Here is a 19,142-nt window from a genome sequence, read left to right on the forward strand (position 1 = left end):
ACTCAGATGTTGTCTGTACAAATGCATGTGGAATACCCAATAATTGCTGTTTTTACCCCCGTTGTTATGTCCCCTTTATTTATTTATTTATTTCTATAGACTCATTGGATTTATTGCGGCAGTTGTCGTAAAGAGAAATAAATAAAAGGGAGAAAAATAAATGAGAATCTCCCTTATAAATGTTGGGAAGGGCATTGCAATACATAAAACAATGTGCTGGAAGGTTCCGGAGATAAAACTAATGACGGTTATCGTTTTACATTGCCAATTCTACTACAACACTCATCCCAGTGAAAAAAAAAGAGAGGGAATTATTCAGAAGTATCCTTTTTTTTTTATTAACTTTCTTTGTTTTTTTTTTATGTATTGTATTATGCAATGAATATATATATATATATATATATATATAGATAGATATAGATATAGATATATATATAGATATAGATATATACGTATTCTCTTCTCTTGATGAATTTATTTTCTTGCCCAGTGTAGTTTAGGGGTCCCACAATTGCTGCAAGCCACCAATATATGGATTGTGTAGAGACAAACAGAATACCATCCGTGTTGGCGGCTGGTGGTGCTATATTACATGCACTTGTGCGTGTGGAGCTTACAAATGGCATTGTGTTAACGGGCCGCATTATTGAGTTTGATCCTGCCACAATGAATATGAAGTTGGATGCTATTTCAGATACGGCAGTACGACGACGTCGTTGTTGTTCACATAATAATAATAATAATAATAATAATAATAATAATAACAGTGGGAAGGGTACGGGTAAAAAGAATGATACGGTGGAGTTGGAGAGTGATCCAGTGGCGCTGCGGTGTATTAGTAGTATTGTCGTACGTGGATGTCATTTACGTTATTTGGATTTTGTTAACGAAGAGACCAGCGGGGGTCGTGGACTGCAGGAATTGATTGCCGCCGTGAAAGAAGTGCGACCCGCATTAGCTTAAGGAAATGGATTATTATTATTATTATTATTATTATTATTATTGCTATTGTTAATCATTTCCGTTGATGTTGTGGGGAGGCGTGTATTTCACATATATTTATAAATTTGTGTTAGTTTTATTGTTTTTTGTTATAATATACTATAAAAGTAAAACTTCTTGTTCTCGTTTTTTTATTTCTCAGTGTGAGATTGAACATTTACTCTCTTTTTTTTCCTTCGGTACTTCGTTCTCTGTTTAAAAAAAAAAACTTCTGTCTAATTATTATTATTATTATTATTATTATTATTATTATTATTATTATGATTATTATTAGTGTATCGTTATATATATATATATATATATATATATATATACATATGTCAGACATTGTGGATGCCATTGTTGTTCTTGGCGGTGGTTCACAACGTAATGAAGACCCATCTACTCTTCCATGGTTTGTATTAGAGCGATTAGACACCGCGTATGAACGTTTTCACAGTATATTATCTGCCCAACATGCATTACAAAAGAAAGGACAACGACCGAAACTTGTACTTCTCAGTGCGGGAACCACACACAAACCAAATTACATCAATCATGCTGGATGGCCTATTGGTGAAAGTACTAGTGGTGCCCTCTATCTCTTAAAAAAGTGCAAAGAAGCCGCCGTAGAGATGAAGAAAGTCTCTGATGAAAAAGAAGAAGAAGCGACGGCGTCGTTATTGTTACGGCTTGCACCTCATGATATTATTCGAGAAACAAGTAGTCTTGACACGATTGGAAATGCTTATTTTTTACGAACCGTGCATGCTGATCCAGCTGGATGGCGTCGTTTGCATGTTGTTACTTCAGACTTTCATTTACCACGTACTCGAGCCGTGTTTGAGTTTATATTTGCCTGTGATAAAGCCGTGTATGATATTACATATGAGGGTGTTCCATCTAAACAGGCGAATAGAGAGCAAGAGATGGCAGTACATGGACGCTCTTGTAGAGAAAAGAATGGGTTACGGGCATTTTACTCGGTTGTGCGTGATGTGTTTGGAGTTCCTTGTTCTTCTTATTTAGATAATGATGATAAGAACAATAATGATAATGATAATAATAATGATATGGCAGCACGTACACGTAATGCTGGTGTGACAATTCGGGCTGTGCATGAGTGGCTCTTTACGGAGCATCTCGCATACTCTACACATGAGGCAATGGTCCCTTTCTCATCCACAACAACAACATCAAATTCAGTGGATGCAGAAACACTACAGACGTATTGAATCTTTTTTCTTTGTGCTATTATTTTTGTTTTTATTATTTGTTGCTGTTCTCGTTGTTTTCATCTGATGGCGGTAGCACCGGCATTTGTAGGGGAGTGAGGGGAAAGGGGACTGTTCGGAATCTGAGTGACAAAAGTAAAAAGGCGTTGGGTGTGTTTAAACATATTGGAAGGAAAAGTACTAGTCTGTGTGTTTGCTTTTTTCGTTTTTTTACCTTAATTGTTATAGTTTATTTGCAAACAGGTGTGTAACCCCCTTCCTTCCTTGTTTTTTTCTTGCTTATTTCATTTATATATGTTTCTTTATATACCTTTTATTGAATTGCGGTGTCTTTGTGAACACCGTGATTACAGTTGCTTGGTTGGTTTGTCTGTATTAGTGTGTGTGTGTGTATAAGCAAAGATGCTGCGCCGTCGTCTCTACACCAATAGTAGTAGTAGTGGTTTCCCTTCTCATGTGGGTGAGGAACTGCAGGTGTTTTCTTCTGTTGCCGTACAGAAGCGTTTCTCATTTAAATATGCCACTAAACTACAACATGATGAGATGCGACAACCTTTTTACATTCATGAAAAGCGTTATGGTATTTTCAGTAATGAAAGAAATGTAGCGAAATCTCGTCGTGGTTTACCCTTTATTACGCCTCTCTACACTCGTCATATGAATCTATGGGAAACAGACACAGATGCGAAGACCAATCGCTTCTTTAGAGGATATGTATTTGGTCAACGTGAATTACATCAATTACTCGGCCGACCGCATGGCTTTGGGGCGGCAAACACTGATAGTAGTAACGATCTCTCCGCCTATGAAATGAATACGGATCAACGGTATAAAGGTATACCACGACCAGCTATTACTAATTTGCATTATGAACCGGAGTGGTGTCAGACACTTTACCGGGCTGGTGCCCATGGAGCACAGTTAACAAATCCACGTAGTCCTCTCACAGAGGAAGTACTTGGACCTGAATTGTTAAAGATACGTGATATTAAGAGTCTGGAACACTGTAAAGCCTGGTTTGCCCGTCTTGAGTATCTTATTAAACTCCACTACGATGCTGTGGGTGATATTGGCGAGTTTAAATCCCGCCACACCCAACACGTACACGAGTTCTTCGTTGCCTTTCACGATGCCCTTAGCAGTGTCGACTTCCGCGATACCTATTTGTTCGAGCAATTCCAATCCGCCCGTCCCGCTGCGTTAGCCGATCTCTTTGGTATCCTTCTTGAAATGGAGGGCAACTACGTGGATCCCGACCACTGTCCCCGCTGCAGTCTCCCGTACCGAAACACCCGCTACTGCGGGGAGGGGGACGCCAATACGCCATTCCGCCGGCACCGCGGCCGCTGGGCCCCGCACCCCCGCTGGGGAAATGAGTGGCACGCGGCGGTGGCGAGACGCGCGGAGGCGTTGTGGCACCGGGCGACGGAGGATCCATACTTTGGAACGAGCCAGCACACACAGAGGCAGGCGCAGGCGTTATTGCGAGTGTATGTACGTACCCAGCAGCGTGGGAAGGCGTTGGACTTTATACATGCCTTACGGGGGAGTAAAGAGTTTCTTACGGGGGATATTACAATCACGGCGGAGATGCAGGCATCACTGAATCACCTGCTGGATACCACACCACATCCACATTTGCTTACAAACAGTTTTGCACTCGAAAGTAATGCGGCACGATATACGGGGGAAGTACAAAAACCTCCCTTTTCGCCACTTCAATTTCGTATTGATATGGAAATGAACAAATACAGACGACAACAGAAGGAAGAGGGGGTTGTACGTGTACCACCCGCACTTTGGCGTCTTGATACTTCCGCCATTGTCCCATATAAGATGGATCCCAAGACCAAACATATTGTAAACTGGCGTGAGGTAAAGGAAGGTATTGAAAAATCTTTTCTCTCTACAGGTCTTCCAAGGGAAGCGTATACAGGGAATGAATGGCGTGAAATACTATACCTTAACAGTGTTATTGCCGGTCGTGCAGCAAAGGCGGAGCAATTACAAAAGCAATTAGAGGCAGACAAGATGAAAATGAAGACTGGAACACAAAAAACGAAACTAGATACCAACAACAACAACAACAATAGTAATAATAATCGTAGCAATAAGAATATTGGGGATAGTAGTGGCAGAAATAGTACTAGTACTAGAAGTAACGATAATAAGAATAGCAATAGTGGTACAACATCTACTACTAGTAGTATGAATAGTAGTATTGTTTTCCCAGATAAGGATGGTTATAGGGTATTTGATACCACTGCAGCAGCATTACAACCATTTCGTGTAAGTCAATCAGGTGCTCTATTTAAGGCTATTAAGCACGTTTTTCCATCACCTGAAGCGGTACCATATAGTGATCCTATTCATGGTAAAGAATTTCTCTTAGACACCACACCAGATACTTGTCGTCTCTTTGGAGACTTTGAATATGGTGACTGGCTTGCTATTCGTGCAAAGAATACAGATAGTAACAGTAATGCGGCAACACAAGCAGAAGCGGCACCAGAAGAAGAAGAAGTAATAGTAGTGGGAGTCACAAAGGAAGGAAGTGATTCCGAATGGCAATTGTGTGCAATGTATGTCGACCCAGCCCTACAACGTGAACGTGGACTTGTCTTTCTTGGGACAGATTGTGTCAATATTCGTGAACGATGGACCTCTATTCGTTATGTTTTAGCACCGCATGTAAAAGGGCGTGTCACTTTATTAGACTCCCAACGCACCGCACGTGAAGAATTTCTCGGTCAAGTTGTTGGAGTTCGAGATGGGGTTTTATTTGTACAATGGCGTCTTCTTAGAGGCGGAGGAAGTGTGATGGATCGCAGTGTGGCGGAGCCTATTGGTACAGCAGATCAGGTACGAGAGGCTTTTGTAAATATCACCGAGTTATCTGTGGAATCATTAGAACATCCCCCATCATGGCGAACACCATTTAGAAACGATTTTGCAGAAGAAAGATTGGAAGAATTGAAACGAGCTCCTTTTCAACGGGAGAAGTGGGTTTCTCTTATCCCGGGTAAATATACACCGAAGCGAAAACTTTTTGGTTATACCCAGCACACCACATTAGATGATTTTGAAACAAAAGAATATAAGGACCGATTACTTTCTAAACAATTTTTTCATAATCCACAAGCTTTTGAAGTTATACCAGATCGTCGGGATCGTGCGGTGCCATTTGGTGGAAAATGGGAATATCAACGTACACAAGGTCTTCCTACAGTAGATCGTAATGAACTTGAAAATGGTTGGAGTGAAGTGGAACCTGTGAGTGATGCTGAAATGCATGTAATTGAACAGGCATTACGAGACATTAGTGGACGTCGACCAGGAAATTTTATTAAATCCCCTTCCAAGGTAAGTTCTCTAAAGTTAAATGAGACTTGGTGGAAACCGTTTGAATTTGGATGGGAAGAACATAATAAAGAACAAAAGGCATTACTTGATCCAACTGAGCAGCGTCTTATTGATAGTGCAGGTCTTCCCTTTGGTGGAAAAATTCCTCCTTTTGGTACATCGTGTGGTATTGGTGAACGTATACGTGAAATTGTAGAGGATTACGCTAAGGGATTTGGTCTTGGACCACATGGTCATTCTCCCACACATGACACGAGTCATTATAATACACTTGGTAGTGAGGATGAACGTGTGCGAGACTTGGGTTATAAGAATGCTCTGGTACGATTGTTTGATGAGAAACTTGGGGATAAGGATATACATCAATGGGCATTGGAACAGTGTCCTAATGGAGAGGCAGATGTACGACAATTGTTACTTTCATTAAATGAATGGCGAGAACGTGGTCGTCCTCCATCACTGCTCTTATCACAGGTATTATCGAAATACTTGGAAGAGGAGATTGCAGCATTTAATACAGGTATTCCTGAGAATGTACCAAAGTTATCACTTCAAACAGTAGATGGTACATTATCACCTATTGGAACTGGTGGAGAACGGAGTGGAACGATATGGGCAGATGTGGATCCTACAGCATATGCACTTCAAAATGCTACTCAACGTGTTCATGGTGGTTCAGATGAACCATTTATTCTTAAACTTTTAAAACGTGCTCGATTACATTCTTCTGGTGCAAATTTTACAGATGTGCAATATAATTCATATCTTGAAAATACAGTTGTAAGTGAATTTCAACTAGGTCTTGCAGCATTAGTTGGTAAAGGTATTTCACCAAGTATTCTTGCTCAAAAAACAGGACAACTACATCGAGGATCAACCCGGTGGAGTGGAAATGTTATTCCATTTGTAAAAAGTCGTGAACTGGCTGGACTTTTAGCTCGAATGGGTGTTACATCAGAGAATATCTCACTCGTTATACGTGGTCTTGCTAATTGTCCTGAACAGGAATCTGTCGGTGATGACTTTGCCGTTCCTGCTTCTCTTATTCTCACCTGGGGAGGTACTGGTACTGGTACAGCCCTCGGTAATAATGGTAATGCGGGAGATCGAAAGAATAGCAGTAGTAGTAGTAATAATAATAATAATAATAATAATAATGTGCAATCTCGAAATGAACAGCAGCGTAAAAGTTCAATGGCACTTTCTAGTGCTATACGACAATTAGGACAACAACGATCTACGAATACGAATAGTAGAAATCGTCAAGGGGATGATAAAATGGTGGTACATGTACTTGAGGAGTTAGCATTACGTAATGATGGACTTGTAATGGATATTCAATATGCTATTAGAGAAAATAAACGAAATCCTACTTTACGACAAGAATTTTTTGCTACCTTAATGCCTGTATTTGCAAGAAATCATGATAAGGTGTCACAATTATATGATGATTATTGTGAAGGAAAATATGTGCCAAATATTTCAGTTGCCATAGAAGCTTTTATTGCATTTTTACACAATATCACACAACACCCAGATGTGTATCCCGGTAATAAATACTTTGAAATGGATGCTAGCGATGGTCCACAGGCTGGACAGTATACCGCATTGAAATTACTTGACCCTCTTGATGGTCCCTTTCTCTTTGACAATATAAAAGCTGAGCATATTGAAACTGTTGAACGTTTTAAGAAACATGGTATTCTTGCAGGTCCCACACGAGCCCCTGCCACTGGATTTATTATTGCAAATTCCAAGTCTTTAAATTACTTTACACGACGTCCAGAGGAAGTTGTGTATGTTACTACAGATGCTGATCAAGGATTGTGTCGAGCACTAGAGAAGTCTGCACACTATAAGACTATAAACGCTAACCCAGCCCTACAGTTTTTGTTAAATGCCAAACACGGGGCTGGTATTGTGGCCACATTTAACCGATTCTTCTACAGAACTATGCCAATGCTTAGCTTTTATCAAAAGGTATTGAAGCATTATACAAATATTGTACAACCACTGCGAGAAGAGGCGCAGAATAGCGCGAGGGGTTTGGCACGTGCTATGGAAAGTGAACGTTCCGCCGCCATTGAAGAGTTCCGTCGCAATAGTGAACGATACTGGCGAAATATTATTGATGGACGTAGTGCCGAACAAACAATGATTGGTGATAATAGAGGAAGTAGCAATAGTAATAGTAATAGTGGTGGACTTTCCTCTTCATCTACTATTACGACTACTACTTCTTCTACGGCGGGGACAAGTGCGGGTGGACGTGATATTCACAAGACACTCGGTTCTGCTAGTGGAACAAGCGGTGAGTACAGAAGAAGTGGACAGAGACAACAACAACAATACAGACAATCACAACAAAAACAGGGAGAAGGACAACAGAGTGACGGTAAACAACAACAACAACAACGTCGGAGTGAAGGAGTTCGTACGGTGTTTGGATCTCGTCAGGGCGGTTCACGGGGAATGACAGATTTACTCTCGAAGTTAAATACACCGAAGAGTGGTGCCTCAGCAAAGGGGCAAACAGGAAAAGGACCGGCCAAACCTTCCAATGACAACAAGAACCGTGGAGGAGGACAAGGTTGAAAATAAATAATAATAATAATAATAATAATAATAATTATTATTATTATTATTATTATTATTATTATTATTATTATTATTATTATTATTATTATTATTATTATTATTATCTGTGTATTTCTCAGTATATGAGATGGAGGCGATATAATTGATTGCGTTTGGTGTTTTTTTTTTATTCACATTTTTAGGAGGAATTGATGGAAATGACATGGATGGTGTTAGGTGAAGTGTTTATACACTCATTTAAGGAGGGGGAGACGAAGGTAAGCTTATTTTTTCTTTCGTTCTTTCTTCCTTTCCTATTGATTTGTTCTTTTCTCATTGAGTCTGCTTATTAGTTTGTTCCTTATTCTTCTTTTTTTTCCTTTTCTTTTTCTTACACAATAACGAAATAATAGAAAGAAAAAAAACCGGGGTCTCAACTGTATTCATTTTTTCTTTCGTTTATAGAAAATATAAAAGTCATATAAATAAAAAAGAACCATATATAAATATATATTAGAAGTATATTCATCTATTCATATAGGAAAAAATACTGATTTGCGTGAAAGTAGCCAACACACACATAGGTAGGGGTAAAAAGTTTTGAATAAATAAAACTGTAGGAGTTGACAGAGTTTGAAGAGCAGAGAGAAAGAAAGAAAGAAAAAGGTTTGGAATTCCAGAACAGTGTAAAAGGGAGTATTCGTTTTTCAGTGATAGCTCAAAAGGACGAAATAAAAAACAAAAAGAAATATGCTTTCCTTTTCATTTGGCTTCTCCAGCTGCAATACCAATAACAATAGTAATAGTAATAGTACTAATACTAATACCAATAGTCGAGCAGCGAGTGGAAGTGGTGTAATGGAGAACAGTCGTCATCGCCCTTCAGTGGGAGAAGTATGGCCCGATGTGGAGGCGTATCTTCTGCATGCCGCCCATGTCATACGAACCGGTAATGCTGAAATGAAGGAACGTTTGCAGAATGTTAGAACTCGCATGAGTTGGTACGCCGTGATTTACTCCACTTGCAGTGGAAATCCAAAGAGTGCACTGGAGATGTATCGTCATCTGGTACTCTTTTTGCTAAATGATTTGGAGGTTAATGTGCTGCGACCATTTCTACGTTATTGCTCCTCTTCCTCAACCACAAATAGTGGTAATAGTAATAGTAATAATAATAATAATAATGGTAATAATAGTAGTATTTGTCAAGAATTTGTTTTACAGTATAAATTGTTTATGAGTTTCCGTCGAGTGGTGCTCTCCTGCTTTGGTTATCTCGATCAATACTACACCACAAAGTTCTCTCTTGACCCGGTGACGGTGTTATGTGTGAAGATGTTCTACGTTGTCGTGTATAAACCCATTCGAATATTATTAGTGAAAGGCATCTTAACAGTCGCACATCAGGCACGTTTGGCGCATAAAGAAAGTAATTTAACCGCCTCACCCGCAAGTGTGGAAGTGCAAGAGACACTCGCCGCCATTACAGAGATTGTGAGTACGGTTAAGGCATTCTCCGCCGCTCGTGATGGAAATAATAATAATAATAATAATAATAATAATAATAATAATAATAATAATAATAATAATACACAGAGAGGTGGTGGATCTACAACTGGTAATGGGATAGAAATAGGAACTAGTGGTGGAAATGGAGAAGGTGGAAGGAATACGTTAGATCGTATTATTGCAGAAGTAGAGAAGTTGCAGAAGTCACTTGGAATAAATAAGGAAATTGGAACATACACAAGGGATGTAGTACCAACTCGGTCAGTCTTTGCAAGTGGTGAGAGTAATAATAATAGTACTGGCAGTAGTAGTAATAGTGGTAGTGATAGTGGTAGAAGCACTGGTAGTGGTTATGTTCAAAACAACAGTTCTCTAACACAAGGAAACGGAGATGTGGATTCCCTTTCATTAGATCATATTCGTATTCTGCGTGAAAAACTAGAGGGTCGCAATATTGCTGATCTCATCACTGGACATATGATAACAGGTAATAGTAATAGTAATAGTAATAGTAGTATTTACAATAACAATAGCACCAGCAGTGGTTGTGGATATCGTGGTGGTGGTAGTTTTGTTGGAAATCATGCGCCTCTCACTAATACTATGACATCTACCAATAATAATCATAATAATAATATTATTATTGGTAGTAATAGTAGTGATAATAGCCGCGAAACAAGATCTTTGGTAGATTTAGCTCAAGTAGTCATTGTAAATGCCCTACAGTCACTATATCTTCTTGTATTTGCAGACTTTGGGATTCAGTATGTATTAGAAGCGGAATCGTATTATCGTGATCAGCGAACACTTCATCTTGCCGAACCCACAGAACGATCTCATTATATGTCGTGGGTGGAGGAATGTTTTGAGTTTGAACGTTATATGGTCAGAGATGTGACATTGCCTTCTTTCCATGTTGTACTGCGGGAACGGCTTCAACACATATTATTAGTGGAAGTGCATAGACGTGTTATATTAGATGAGAAATTTGGTTTTCTAGCGCAGTTAGATGCGTGGAGTGGACGAAATGAAATTGTGTCTATTGATATGCTACAGAATACTACTACTACTACTACTACTACTACTACTACTAATAATAATAATAATAATAATAATAATAATAATAAGACTGTTTTTACGAAGCCTATGACTGTATCCAGTCCAAGTTCTTCAGTGAAATCATGGGAACAATTATCAGACGATGAACTTTTACGTCACATTCATACATTTGCTATGGCCTTTATCAATACACAGGATGAGTCGTGTTGGGAGTTACTTGCCAGTGAGTTTGCTAGTAAAATAATAACAGAAACGGCTACCATGTTTGCAAACTATATGACCTTTATGGGAGAAATATCAAAAAAACAACAACGATCTCTTGCAGCTAGCACACATGCAATCCAATTGGATGTAAATGCGATGCATAATAGCATGAGGAATTTATCAACTGGTAATAGTAAACGTATAAGTGAAAATACAATTCATATGCGAAGAATACCAGGAGACACTACTAATATAACAACACATGATCCAGCCATGATACTTATTGTTAAACTTGTAGATGCGACGATCAAATATAGTCGTCTTGTTCGTAAACAATTTGATAGTTATTTACCCATGCAATCTGCGATGCGGGATGCTTTTCATGAAATAATAAATCCTGAACAATGGGGAAAACTCGGTGTACGTATGCCACTACGTGGTGCTTCTTCCACAGCAGTCACAACATCTGATCTTCCAAGTGTTTTACTTAATCACGATGCCGCAAAGAAAACACTGGCGGTGTTAAATAAATTATCAACGATGCGAGGAGATGATGAGATACCAACAGCACAGTTTCTAGCAAGTTATTGTGATGTACTGTGTAGAAGTGAAATGATGAACTGCGATGTGGATAATAATGATGTTATTACTACACGTATGGATGCTGTGGCATTCCTTGTCACACTTATTGATGATAAGGATGTCTTTTTAGAACACTATAAACTTCATCTCGCCCATCGTCTCTTAATGCCACATTCACCTATTTCTTATTCCTCCTCTATATCCACATCCACATCTACCAGAGTGGAAAGAGGCAGTGGAACGAGTGCAAATATCTCTCAACTTAACGTGGATGGCGAACGTCTCTTACTAGATAAATTACAACAGGTACTTGGACGTACACTAACGTATAGTCTTGAGGCGATGTTGCGTGATTATGAATCCACGGTGTGTAATGGAGATCTATTCCGCACAATGGTAGAAGAAAAGAAATTACAATTACCAGCAACGATGCGAGTTCGGGTATTAACAGCTGTTCATTGGCCCACATATCGTGTAGTGCCGTTAATTCCATGTAAATCCCTCGCCGTTGGAATAGAGGCGTATGTGAATTATTATAAACAATTACATCCATCACGTACACTGCATTGGATTCATACATTAGGCTCTGCCACACTACATGCGGTGTTTCCGCGTGGAACGAAAGAAGTAGTGGCCAACACCCTCCAATCGCATATTCTTATTTTAGTCAGTAATGCCTATAATGCTGAAAAAGGTTTGGATACGATGAAAGAAGATAATCCTGCGCTTCTTCCTTCTTCATTATCATCATCATCTACTAATACTACTAGTAATACTACTAATAATACTACTAATACTATTCATAGGGATCGGAGTTTGACGATGGATAATGATAATGATGATAGCACTATGGTTAACACAAACATCACTCCTCAATGTTCTATTTCTGGTCAAGACATCGCTACTGCTATGGGAATGGATTTCAAGAACATTCGTGTACACCTCGCCCCTCTCGTACATCATAAAGTTTATAATTTACTCACTCGAGTAAAACCGTCGTCTCCTGCACTTCAACATTCCAATGGAATAATAAACTCTACTACTACTACTACTACTACTAATAATAAGAATAATAATAATAATACTGTGGCCGTGGATGTACCGTTATCACCAGAGGATGAATTCACGCTTAATGTTAATTACACACATAAATTACGCAAATTTAAACTTCCTGTAGCGCGTGTATTTCCAACTAATACCGCAGGAGGAAAAGTGCGTGCCTCTGTAGATGACGACAATGACGCCACTACATCACTCTCTTCCGCTATTGAAGACTCACGTCGATTGCAAATTGATGCCGCCATTATTCGTGTTATGAAGAGTCGACGTTCCTTGCGGTATTATGAGTTATTTGATGCGACGGTACAACAGTTATCGAAGCTCTTTGTCCCTCGTGCACGATCTGTAAAGACACAAGTGGAAGATCTCGTAGGACGTGGGTTTATTCAACGAAGTGAGAATGATGCTACTATCTTTGAATACATTGCGTGAAAGATGGTTAGGTTTTCTTTTTTATTATTATTTTTGTTTTTTATGTTTTTTTCTTTTTGGTATAATTTGTGTATCAAATGTAGATCTACTACTTTATATTGTGTTGAGAAGTGAAGGACAAATAAGGATGAATACAAAGGCATAAATGTGGCTGGAGTTGTTGGGATCAACTGTTGTTGTTTTCCTTTTCTTGGTTTGTTTGTTGTCCTTCGTGATATGTACGTGTTATTTTTTTTCGTCAGAAATGAAAGATAAAACTATCAATACAAAGCCCGTAGGTCCGCACGTGTTTAGACTTGTTTCCATTCATTTTTTTTTTTTTTGCTTGAGTGTGCATATATGTGATGTTTTTCTTTTATTTCCGCTTTTTCCATTTATTGCTTGCGGTCGACCTTGTTAAACTCTTTACGTTGAGTTTTTCATAAGGGATGCTCATTTTCTTTCTAGTTTTTTTTTTATTGTTTTCTTTGCTGTGCTTCCCCAGATAAATAAATACAGGTATACACCATATATGTATGCATATATATATATATATATATATATATATATATATATGTTGTTGTTTTTCCTTTCTTCGAACGTGTTTTTCGTTATTTCTATTGTTACAGTAGTTATTTTTGAACCCTACCAAAAAAAAAAAAAAAAAATGAACCCTTTAATGGGGAAACAGAAATGGCGTGCAATTCTATGTATAATCTATTCCTCTTACTTTCATCAAATGTTTGTATTTTCTCTATTTTTTTTTTTCTTTTTGTTTTTTGGGGGTTCTTTCAATAACAATAATTATAGTAATAGTAGGTAGTAGGAAGAGGAGATGCAGAGAATTCGAAGATTGGTGGTATTCAGCTCTCATTCTTTCCCATGTGCCTCGTACCGTTGTTTTATGATGAGAAGTGGTGTACTATTTAACACCTATCAAACCTCATCCTCATCCTGTTCTTCTTCATTACATTCCAGCAGTAATAGTAATAGCCATAATAGTGGTGGTGGTTCTGTTGTAAATGAGACGATTGCACCTGAAATGATAACGATAGAGATTCTCCCTGCGGCGGAGGAACATCATCACGATATCCATCATAGTGATGATAATGATGGTAGTGTTATTGCCGCTGATACTAATAATAATAATAATAATAATAATAATAATAATAATAATAATAATAATTGTAATAATAATGATCATCATCATCATCATAATCCGCATAGCAGCAGTAGTAGTATTCATCATAATAAACATCATCATAATAGTAGTAGTATTAGTAAAGCATCTCCCATGTCAGGTGCCTATTGTGATGTGACGTGTATTGATCCCTTTGCCAAGAGCCGCGTGGTGAATTACGTCCGTCGCACCAGCGGTGAAAGTGAGGGGGCCGCCGTCTTTGAAGTCACCGAAGAAATCCTCGAAGATGATCCACTCACCCCTAATAATCATATTAATAATAACAATAATAATGAAAGGCGGGTAACGGTGGTGTATCGAGCCCGTTGTCGATTGCGACTGCCGGCCCCGCACTTCTCGTACGTCGCGGAGGGACTCGCCGGCGGCCGGCGGGATGCGGAACTTCTCGCGGCGATGCATGCAGAGCGGGTGTGTGATGCCCTCGCCGTTCCGCTATTTAGATTGCCGGCGATGCAAACAAGACACGCCGCGGCTGCGAGAAGAGCCGGACGATACGCCCCAATGCCCGGGGATCCCGTAAAGCCCGAACACACACCCGTTCCACCGCCATTTCGCATGCTTACTTCACAACACACACACCATGATAGTACTAATAATACTAATAGTGATAATACTACTAATGAGATTACCGGAAGGGGGGCGAAGGAGGGGTCGGTGGTGGGAGTCTTTGGGAGGACGATTGCGGAGGCGGAGATTGTGGAAGAGAGGCATACGCGTGGAAAGAGCACCACAGGGCGATTGGAGTCTGTCGTATCCTCAACACCAGCTGTGAAATCCCATACCACAAATCCCGATATAGCCACAGATACTTCTACTACTAGTACTACTAGTGCTAGTACTACTATTATTTCTTATTCCTCTAATAATAAAAATAATAATACTATTAGTGATAATAATAATAATAATAATAATAATAATAATACTATTAGTGATGGTAATACGGCAACTGCAGTAGAGGGGAATGGTGAGGCAGCAGCGATGTATCACACTACGGTGCACTATCCATGGATTTCTTTCAGTATCTATGGAAGTAGTAATAATAGTAGTGGGGGTACTGCAGGATCAACATCAGGATCCACCACTAACACTAATATTAATGCTGGTGTTGTAAGTTTTGATCCAACAGAGGGAGGAATGTGGCAAATGGTAAATACCGCCTCCACAAGGTGTTCACCCTCGCCGGATGCACTTCTCCTTCCATGCGTGTATGAGGCAAACGCCTACGAACGCATCAAGGATCACTTCCTCCAACAGGGAATCGCACTAAAAGATCGTATGGTAGTTTCCCACGTGGCTGTACCAGGTCATTCGGCTCGAATGTATGTAGTGGAAATTCGTCTCTACGATGCTGTAGTGGCACGTGGTAAGGCACAAACACGTGAGTGTGCCGAGCATCTTGCCGCTATGCATGCGGAATTGTTATTAGATGCGCTTGCAAGGCCTTTATTTCCAAATAACGCTGAGCGGCAGGCGAAACATGCGGCGGCAACGGAACGTTTTGGTCGCTGGGCGCCAAATCCTCTCACACAAGAGATACAACACCCACGTCCACATGATCCACTTCCACTTCCACTAAAACAGCAAGTGGGGGGAGATGAGGTGTGGCTCGATCCTCAAATGCTGCGTCGCTGTAATAACTATAACTATCAACGTAGCAGCAGTGAACGAATTATCGCCGCCCATAATGAGGTGAATAATTACTGTGGGGATTACATTGAGGCTAATCCAGATCCACAACTTCTTCTAGAGGCGCGACAGGCGTTGGTGGTATGGCAACGTGAGATTGCACGTAATCCACACCCTGAACTATATGTCATTACACGTATGGGAGATCAATATCGTGCTAGTACATTACTTCCAGTACCGCGGGAATTTGGTGTTCGTGGGGGTAATGCTGTGGGAAAAACAATGGAACAGGCGATGGATTTGTGTGCATTACATGCCGTGGATACACTCTGTGCGTTGGGAATCCCACTTTATGCAGATGCTAAGAAACAGGAACAATTTGTGCGACAGCGACAACAACTTGGTCTCGTCACGCATGATGTTATGACAGGTGTACAATGGGGAAAAGGACTTGTGGCTATTTTAGCACCCTCCCTATCGGCAGGAACGACGAATAATATTAACGATTCCACTTCTACTAATACTACTAATACTAATACGATTGTAGGGGGAGGACAAGAAAAGAAAAAGCGTCCTCCTTATCTTCCTGGATATATAGTGGAAGGAAATCAACCACGTCCATTACCACACATACGTGACACAGTACGAGTACTGCAGTTACGTATTCCAGACGACTTTACGGTGTACGGTGAAAATCTCAGTGATGAGGCTATTATTGAGAATGGGAATGAGGCGAAAGTATGTGTGCAGAACTATCTACGACATCATTTACCCAAGAATGTGAATGTAAACGCCTCTGTGTATATTACTGGATATGGTAGACAAGTGAGTGTACATAACATTGCGTACCTACCACTTGTGTTGCCAAGGAAAAGTAAGCATATTCCAAATGATACGTCAAGTGGAAAAGGAAGGAAAAAGAAAAAGGCCAAAGACACTACAACAGATCAAGTGGAAAAATCTATTGAAGAGAAAGAAAGTGATGCGGTATCATCTACACAAGTAAGAGAAACTCCTGAAATGACATCATCATCATCATCATCGCAGAATGTAGTTGAGGAAGAGAATGGGGATCTAGGGAAGGGAACAGAGCGTCTATTGGCAGTGGGTATATCACTGAAGAAGAAGGATGCGGAGCGTGTCTGTTATCTTCATGCAGTCGATATACTTCGCATGTTCGATCAGGATGTTCTGACAAACTATCGTGCAGGACTTCCACGCCGCAAACAACAACAACAACAACAACCATCAACTACAACAACACAGTCTTCTTCTTCTGCATCTCCTTTACCGACGCCACCCGATACGACAAGCAATTTATCCACTACTAATAATACTAATAATAGGAACCAGCAGTCAGAAGAAGAGCAAGCATCTGATATGAAGTCTAATGCGTCTCCGAATCTACCGAAACCGTACATGCATAGACTTATGAAAAACTTTATGGAAAGTGGTCGACATTACACCTCGCCAAAGAAGCGACCCTCTCCTAGTCCCTATTCACCGTTTTGAGGAATACGTATGTTTCTAATTTTTGTCCCTTTTTTCTTTTATTGGTTTCTCGATACTTTTTTTGGTTGTTGTTGTTGTTGTTGTTGTTGTTTCTTTGGTGGTAAGTGGGAAAGAGCTGTTGCTCAAATTTTCCTTCACTCTATTCAGATGCAGGCGTACGAGGGTTTAAAAGAAGAAAGAAAAGAGAAAAGAAATCTATTGTGCCTTTAGGAGGCATTTGTTTATTCACATACGAATGGACACAAACTCACATATTAAATTCACATAATATACTCACAAAGAGAGAGATAGAAAAAAGGTGAAGTATAGTTAACGAAAAACAAAAGACCCCGAAATTTATAAATAGATCCTCTTGTTAGTGAAATATTTGCTCCCTATTACTTATTATTATTATTATTATTATTATTATTATTATTATTATTATTATTATTATTATTATTATTATTCATATATTTATTACTTTTCTACTTTTGTTTATTTATTTCTTTCCCTCTCTCTCTCTCTCTCAACTCTGCATTTTTATTATGATGGGTTGTTATTATTATTATTTTTACCATAGCCGTTTAGTTCTCTTTTTAATTTTCTCGACAGAAACTAACCCCACCTTCTTTTCAGGTGGTGTATGTATTTCTGTGTGACAACGAAAAAAAGCGAACCGTAAAACAATACGTAAAGAAGAAGAAGTTATTAATTAGTCAACCCCATACTATTATTATATATATATATATATATATATATATATATACAGTGAGCGATTGTAGTGATCCATGAAGCTTACGGCAGGTACACGCCCGGGATGTACACTCACGCCTGGAGCTTCTGCTTCTGGTACACACTATGCGAGTCATATGCAGCGACGCGAACACACAAGTTGTTGGATGGAACTTGCCTGCTTTAACAGTTTTCCATCTGTTCCTTCTCTCTCAGGGAGCATGTTGCAGAATCAAGGTGATCTTCTGGCCTCCACACGTGGTGCAGGTGACCCAGCGTGTGTTATTCGTGTAGAGTTTGAGTTATTTGATGATGAGGCCCCAAAGACGTGTGCGAATTTCCGCAATCTCTGCGCCGGGTCCTCCACCAGTCGACAAGGACAGACATATTTATATCAAGGTCTCACACCATGTTATCGAGGAACGTACTTTCACAAAATCATTCCTCAATTCTGTGCCCAAGGTGGGGATCTTACTATGCGTGTGGATAAGGGAGCGAATCACTTTTCCAGTTTTGGTCGGGGTTGGTTTGCGGATGAGAATAAGCGTCGTCGTGTAAATGAGGTTGGACTTCTCCTTATGGCTAATAATGGTCCCAACAGCAATGGCTTCCAGTTCTTTATTACCACTTCCGCAACAGAAGAAAAGGCGTTAAATGGACGACATGTTTGTTTTGGTCGAGTTGTGCGGGGACTTGAGGAGTTCATGCGGGAAGTTGGGCCGTACGGGGATGCCAACGGTTATCCATCGCGTTTTGTGGTGGTGGTGGAGTGTGGGGTGGGGCCACTGCCCGATACACTTCCCACTATGGAGAGTTGGGAAGAGACAAGGAAAGAAAAAGAAATAAAAGGTGAAGAAGCGAATGAAAAAGAAGAAGTAAAGGGTGTAGTATCGAAGGCACTGGAGGCAGCAGCTAAAGAAACAGCAGAAGCTGCAGCTACTACATCAACACTATCAACAACGGATAAAGAAGCTCAAATGAAGCAAATGTCCCTGCGTAGCGACAAGAGAGACCTACATGTCTCCTTTAAGGAGGGTCACTAGTCAGATGTATAGTTATGGCAATGGCAGAGTATGAGAGAATTGGAAAAGGCAAAGAAAACAAAAATGTAA

At 39.8% G+C, this 19,142-nt stretch overlaps 6 protein-coding genes across 10 annotated transcripts; all 6 read left to right on the top strand.

Moving 5' to 3' along the window:
- Positions 1-531: 531 nt before the first annotated feature.
- LSM04_005331 (LSM domain) lies at positions 532-963 on the top strand (the record flags this gene model as incomplete). The annotated part of the gene is made up of 1 exon (XM_067338870.1): positions 532-963. The coding sequence occupies one exon, from the start codon at positions 532-534 to the stop codon at positions 961-963; it is 432 nt and encodes a 143-aa protein (XP_067187897.1).
- Positions 964-1,319: 356 nt separating this feature from the next.
- LSM04_009555 (protein of unknown function DUF218) lies at positions 1,320-2,216 on the top strand (the record flags this gene model as incomplete). Its single annotated transcript, XM_067338871.1, has 1 exon — positions 1,320-2,216. One exon carries the CDS (start codon positions 1,320-1,322, stop codon positions 2,214-2,216), a length of 897 nt encoding a protein of 298 aa, XP_067188082.1.
- Positions 2,217-2,618: 402 nt separating this feature from the next.
- Positions 2,619-8,174, top strand: LSM04_001805 (uncharacterized protein; the record flags this gene model as incomplete). 5 transcript variants are annotated; one of them, XM_067338872.1, is made up of 2 exons in its annotated part: positions 2,619-6,986; positions 7,042-7,074. In XM_067338872.1, 2 exons carry the CDS (start codon positions 2,619-2,621, stop codon positions 7,072-7,074), a joined length of 4,401 nt encoding a protein of 1,466 aa, XP_067187748.1. The 5 variants fall into 5 exon arrangements, with proteins under 5 accessions (XP_067187748.1, XP_067187750.1, XP_067187749.1 ...); XM_067338874.1 differs by lacking the exon at positions 7,042-7,074 and having other exon boundaries at positions 2,619-5,745; positions 5,790-5,830; XM_067338873.1 differs by lacking the exon at positions 7,042-7,074 and having other exon boundaries at positions 2,619-3,765; positions 3,813-3,886.
- Positions 8,175-8,906: 732 nt separating this feature from the next.
- Positions 8,907-13,001, top strand: LSM04_000705 (Cullin protein; the record flags this gene model as incomplete). The annotated part of the gene is made up of 1 exon (XM_067338877.1): positions 8,907-13,001. One exon carries the CDS (start codon positions 8,907-8,909, stop codon positions 12,999-13,001), a length of 4,095 nt encoding a protein of 1,364 aa, XP_067187706.1.
- Positions 13,002-13,815: 814 nt separating this feature from the next.
- On the top strand, positions 13,816-17,319 carry LSM04_006903 (uncharacterized protein; the record flags this gene model as incomplete). The annotated part of the gene is made up of 1 exon (XM_067338878.1): positions 13,816-17,319. The coding sequence occupies one exon, from the start codon at positions 13,816-13,818 to the stop codon at positions 17,317-17,319; it is 3,504 nt and encodes a 1,167-aa protein (XP_067187951.1).
- A 767-nt stretch (positions 17,320-18,086) lies between these two features.
- Positions 18,087-19,073, top strand: LSM04_004600 (Cyclophilin-type peptidyl-prolyl cis-trans isomerase domain; the record flags this gene model as incomplete). Its single annotated transcript, XM_067338879.1, has 1 exon — positions 18,087-19,073. One exon carries the CDS (start codon positions 18,087-18,089, stop codon positions 19,071-19,073), a length of 987 nt encoding a protein of 328 aa, XP_067187865.1.
- Positions 19,074-19,142: the final 69 nt, after the last annotated feature.

This window comes from Trypanosoma melophagium (genome assembly GCF_022059095.1).
Source record: "Trypanosoma melophagium isolate St. Kilda chromosome Unknown ctg4segment1, whole genome shotgun sequence".
Taxonomy (NCBI): Eukaryota; Euglenozoa; class Kinetoplastea; order Trypanosomatida; family Trypanosomatidae; genus Trypanosoma; species Trypanosoma melophagium.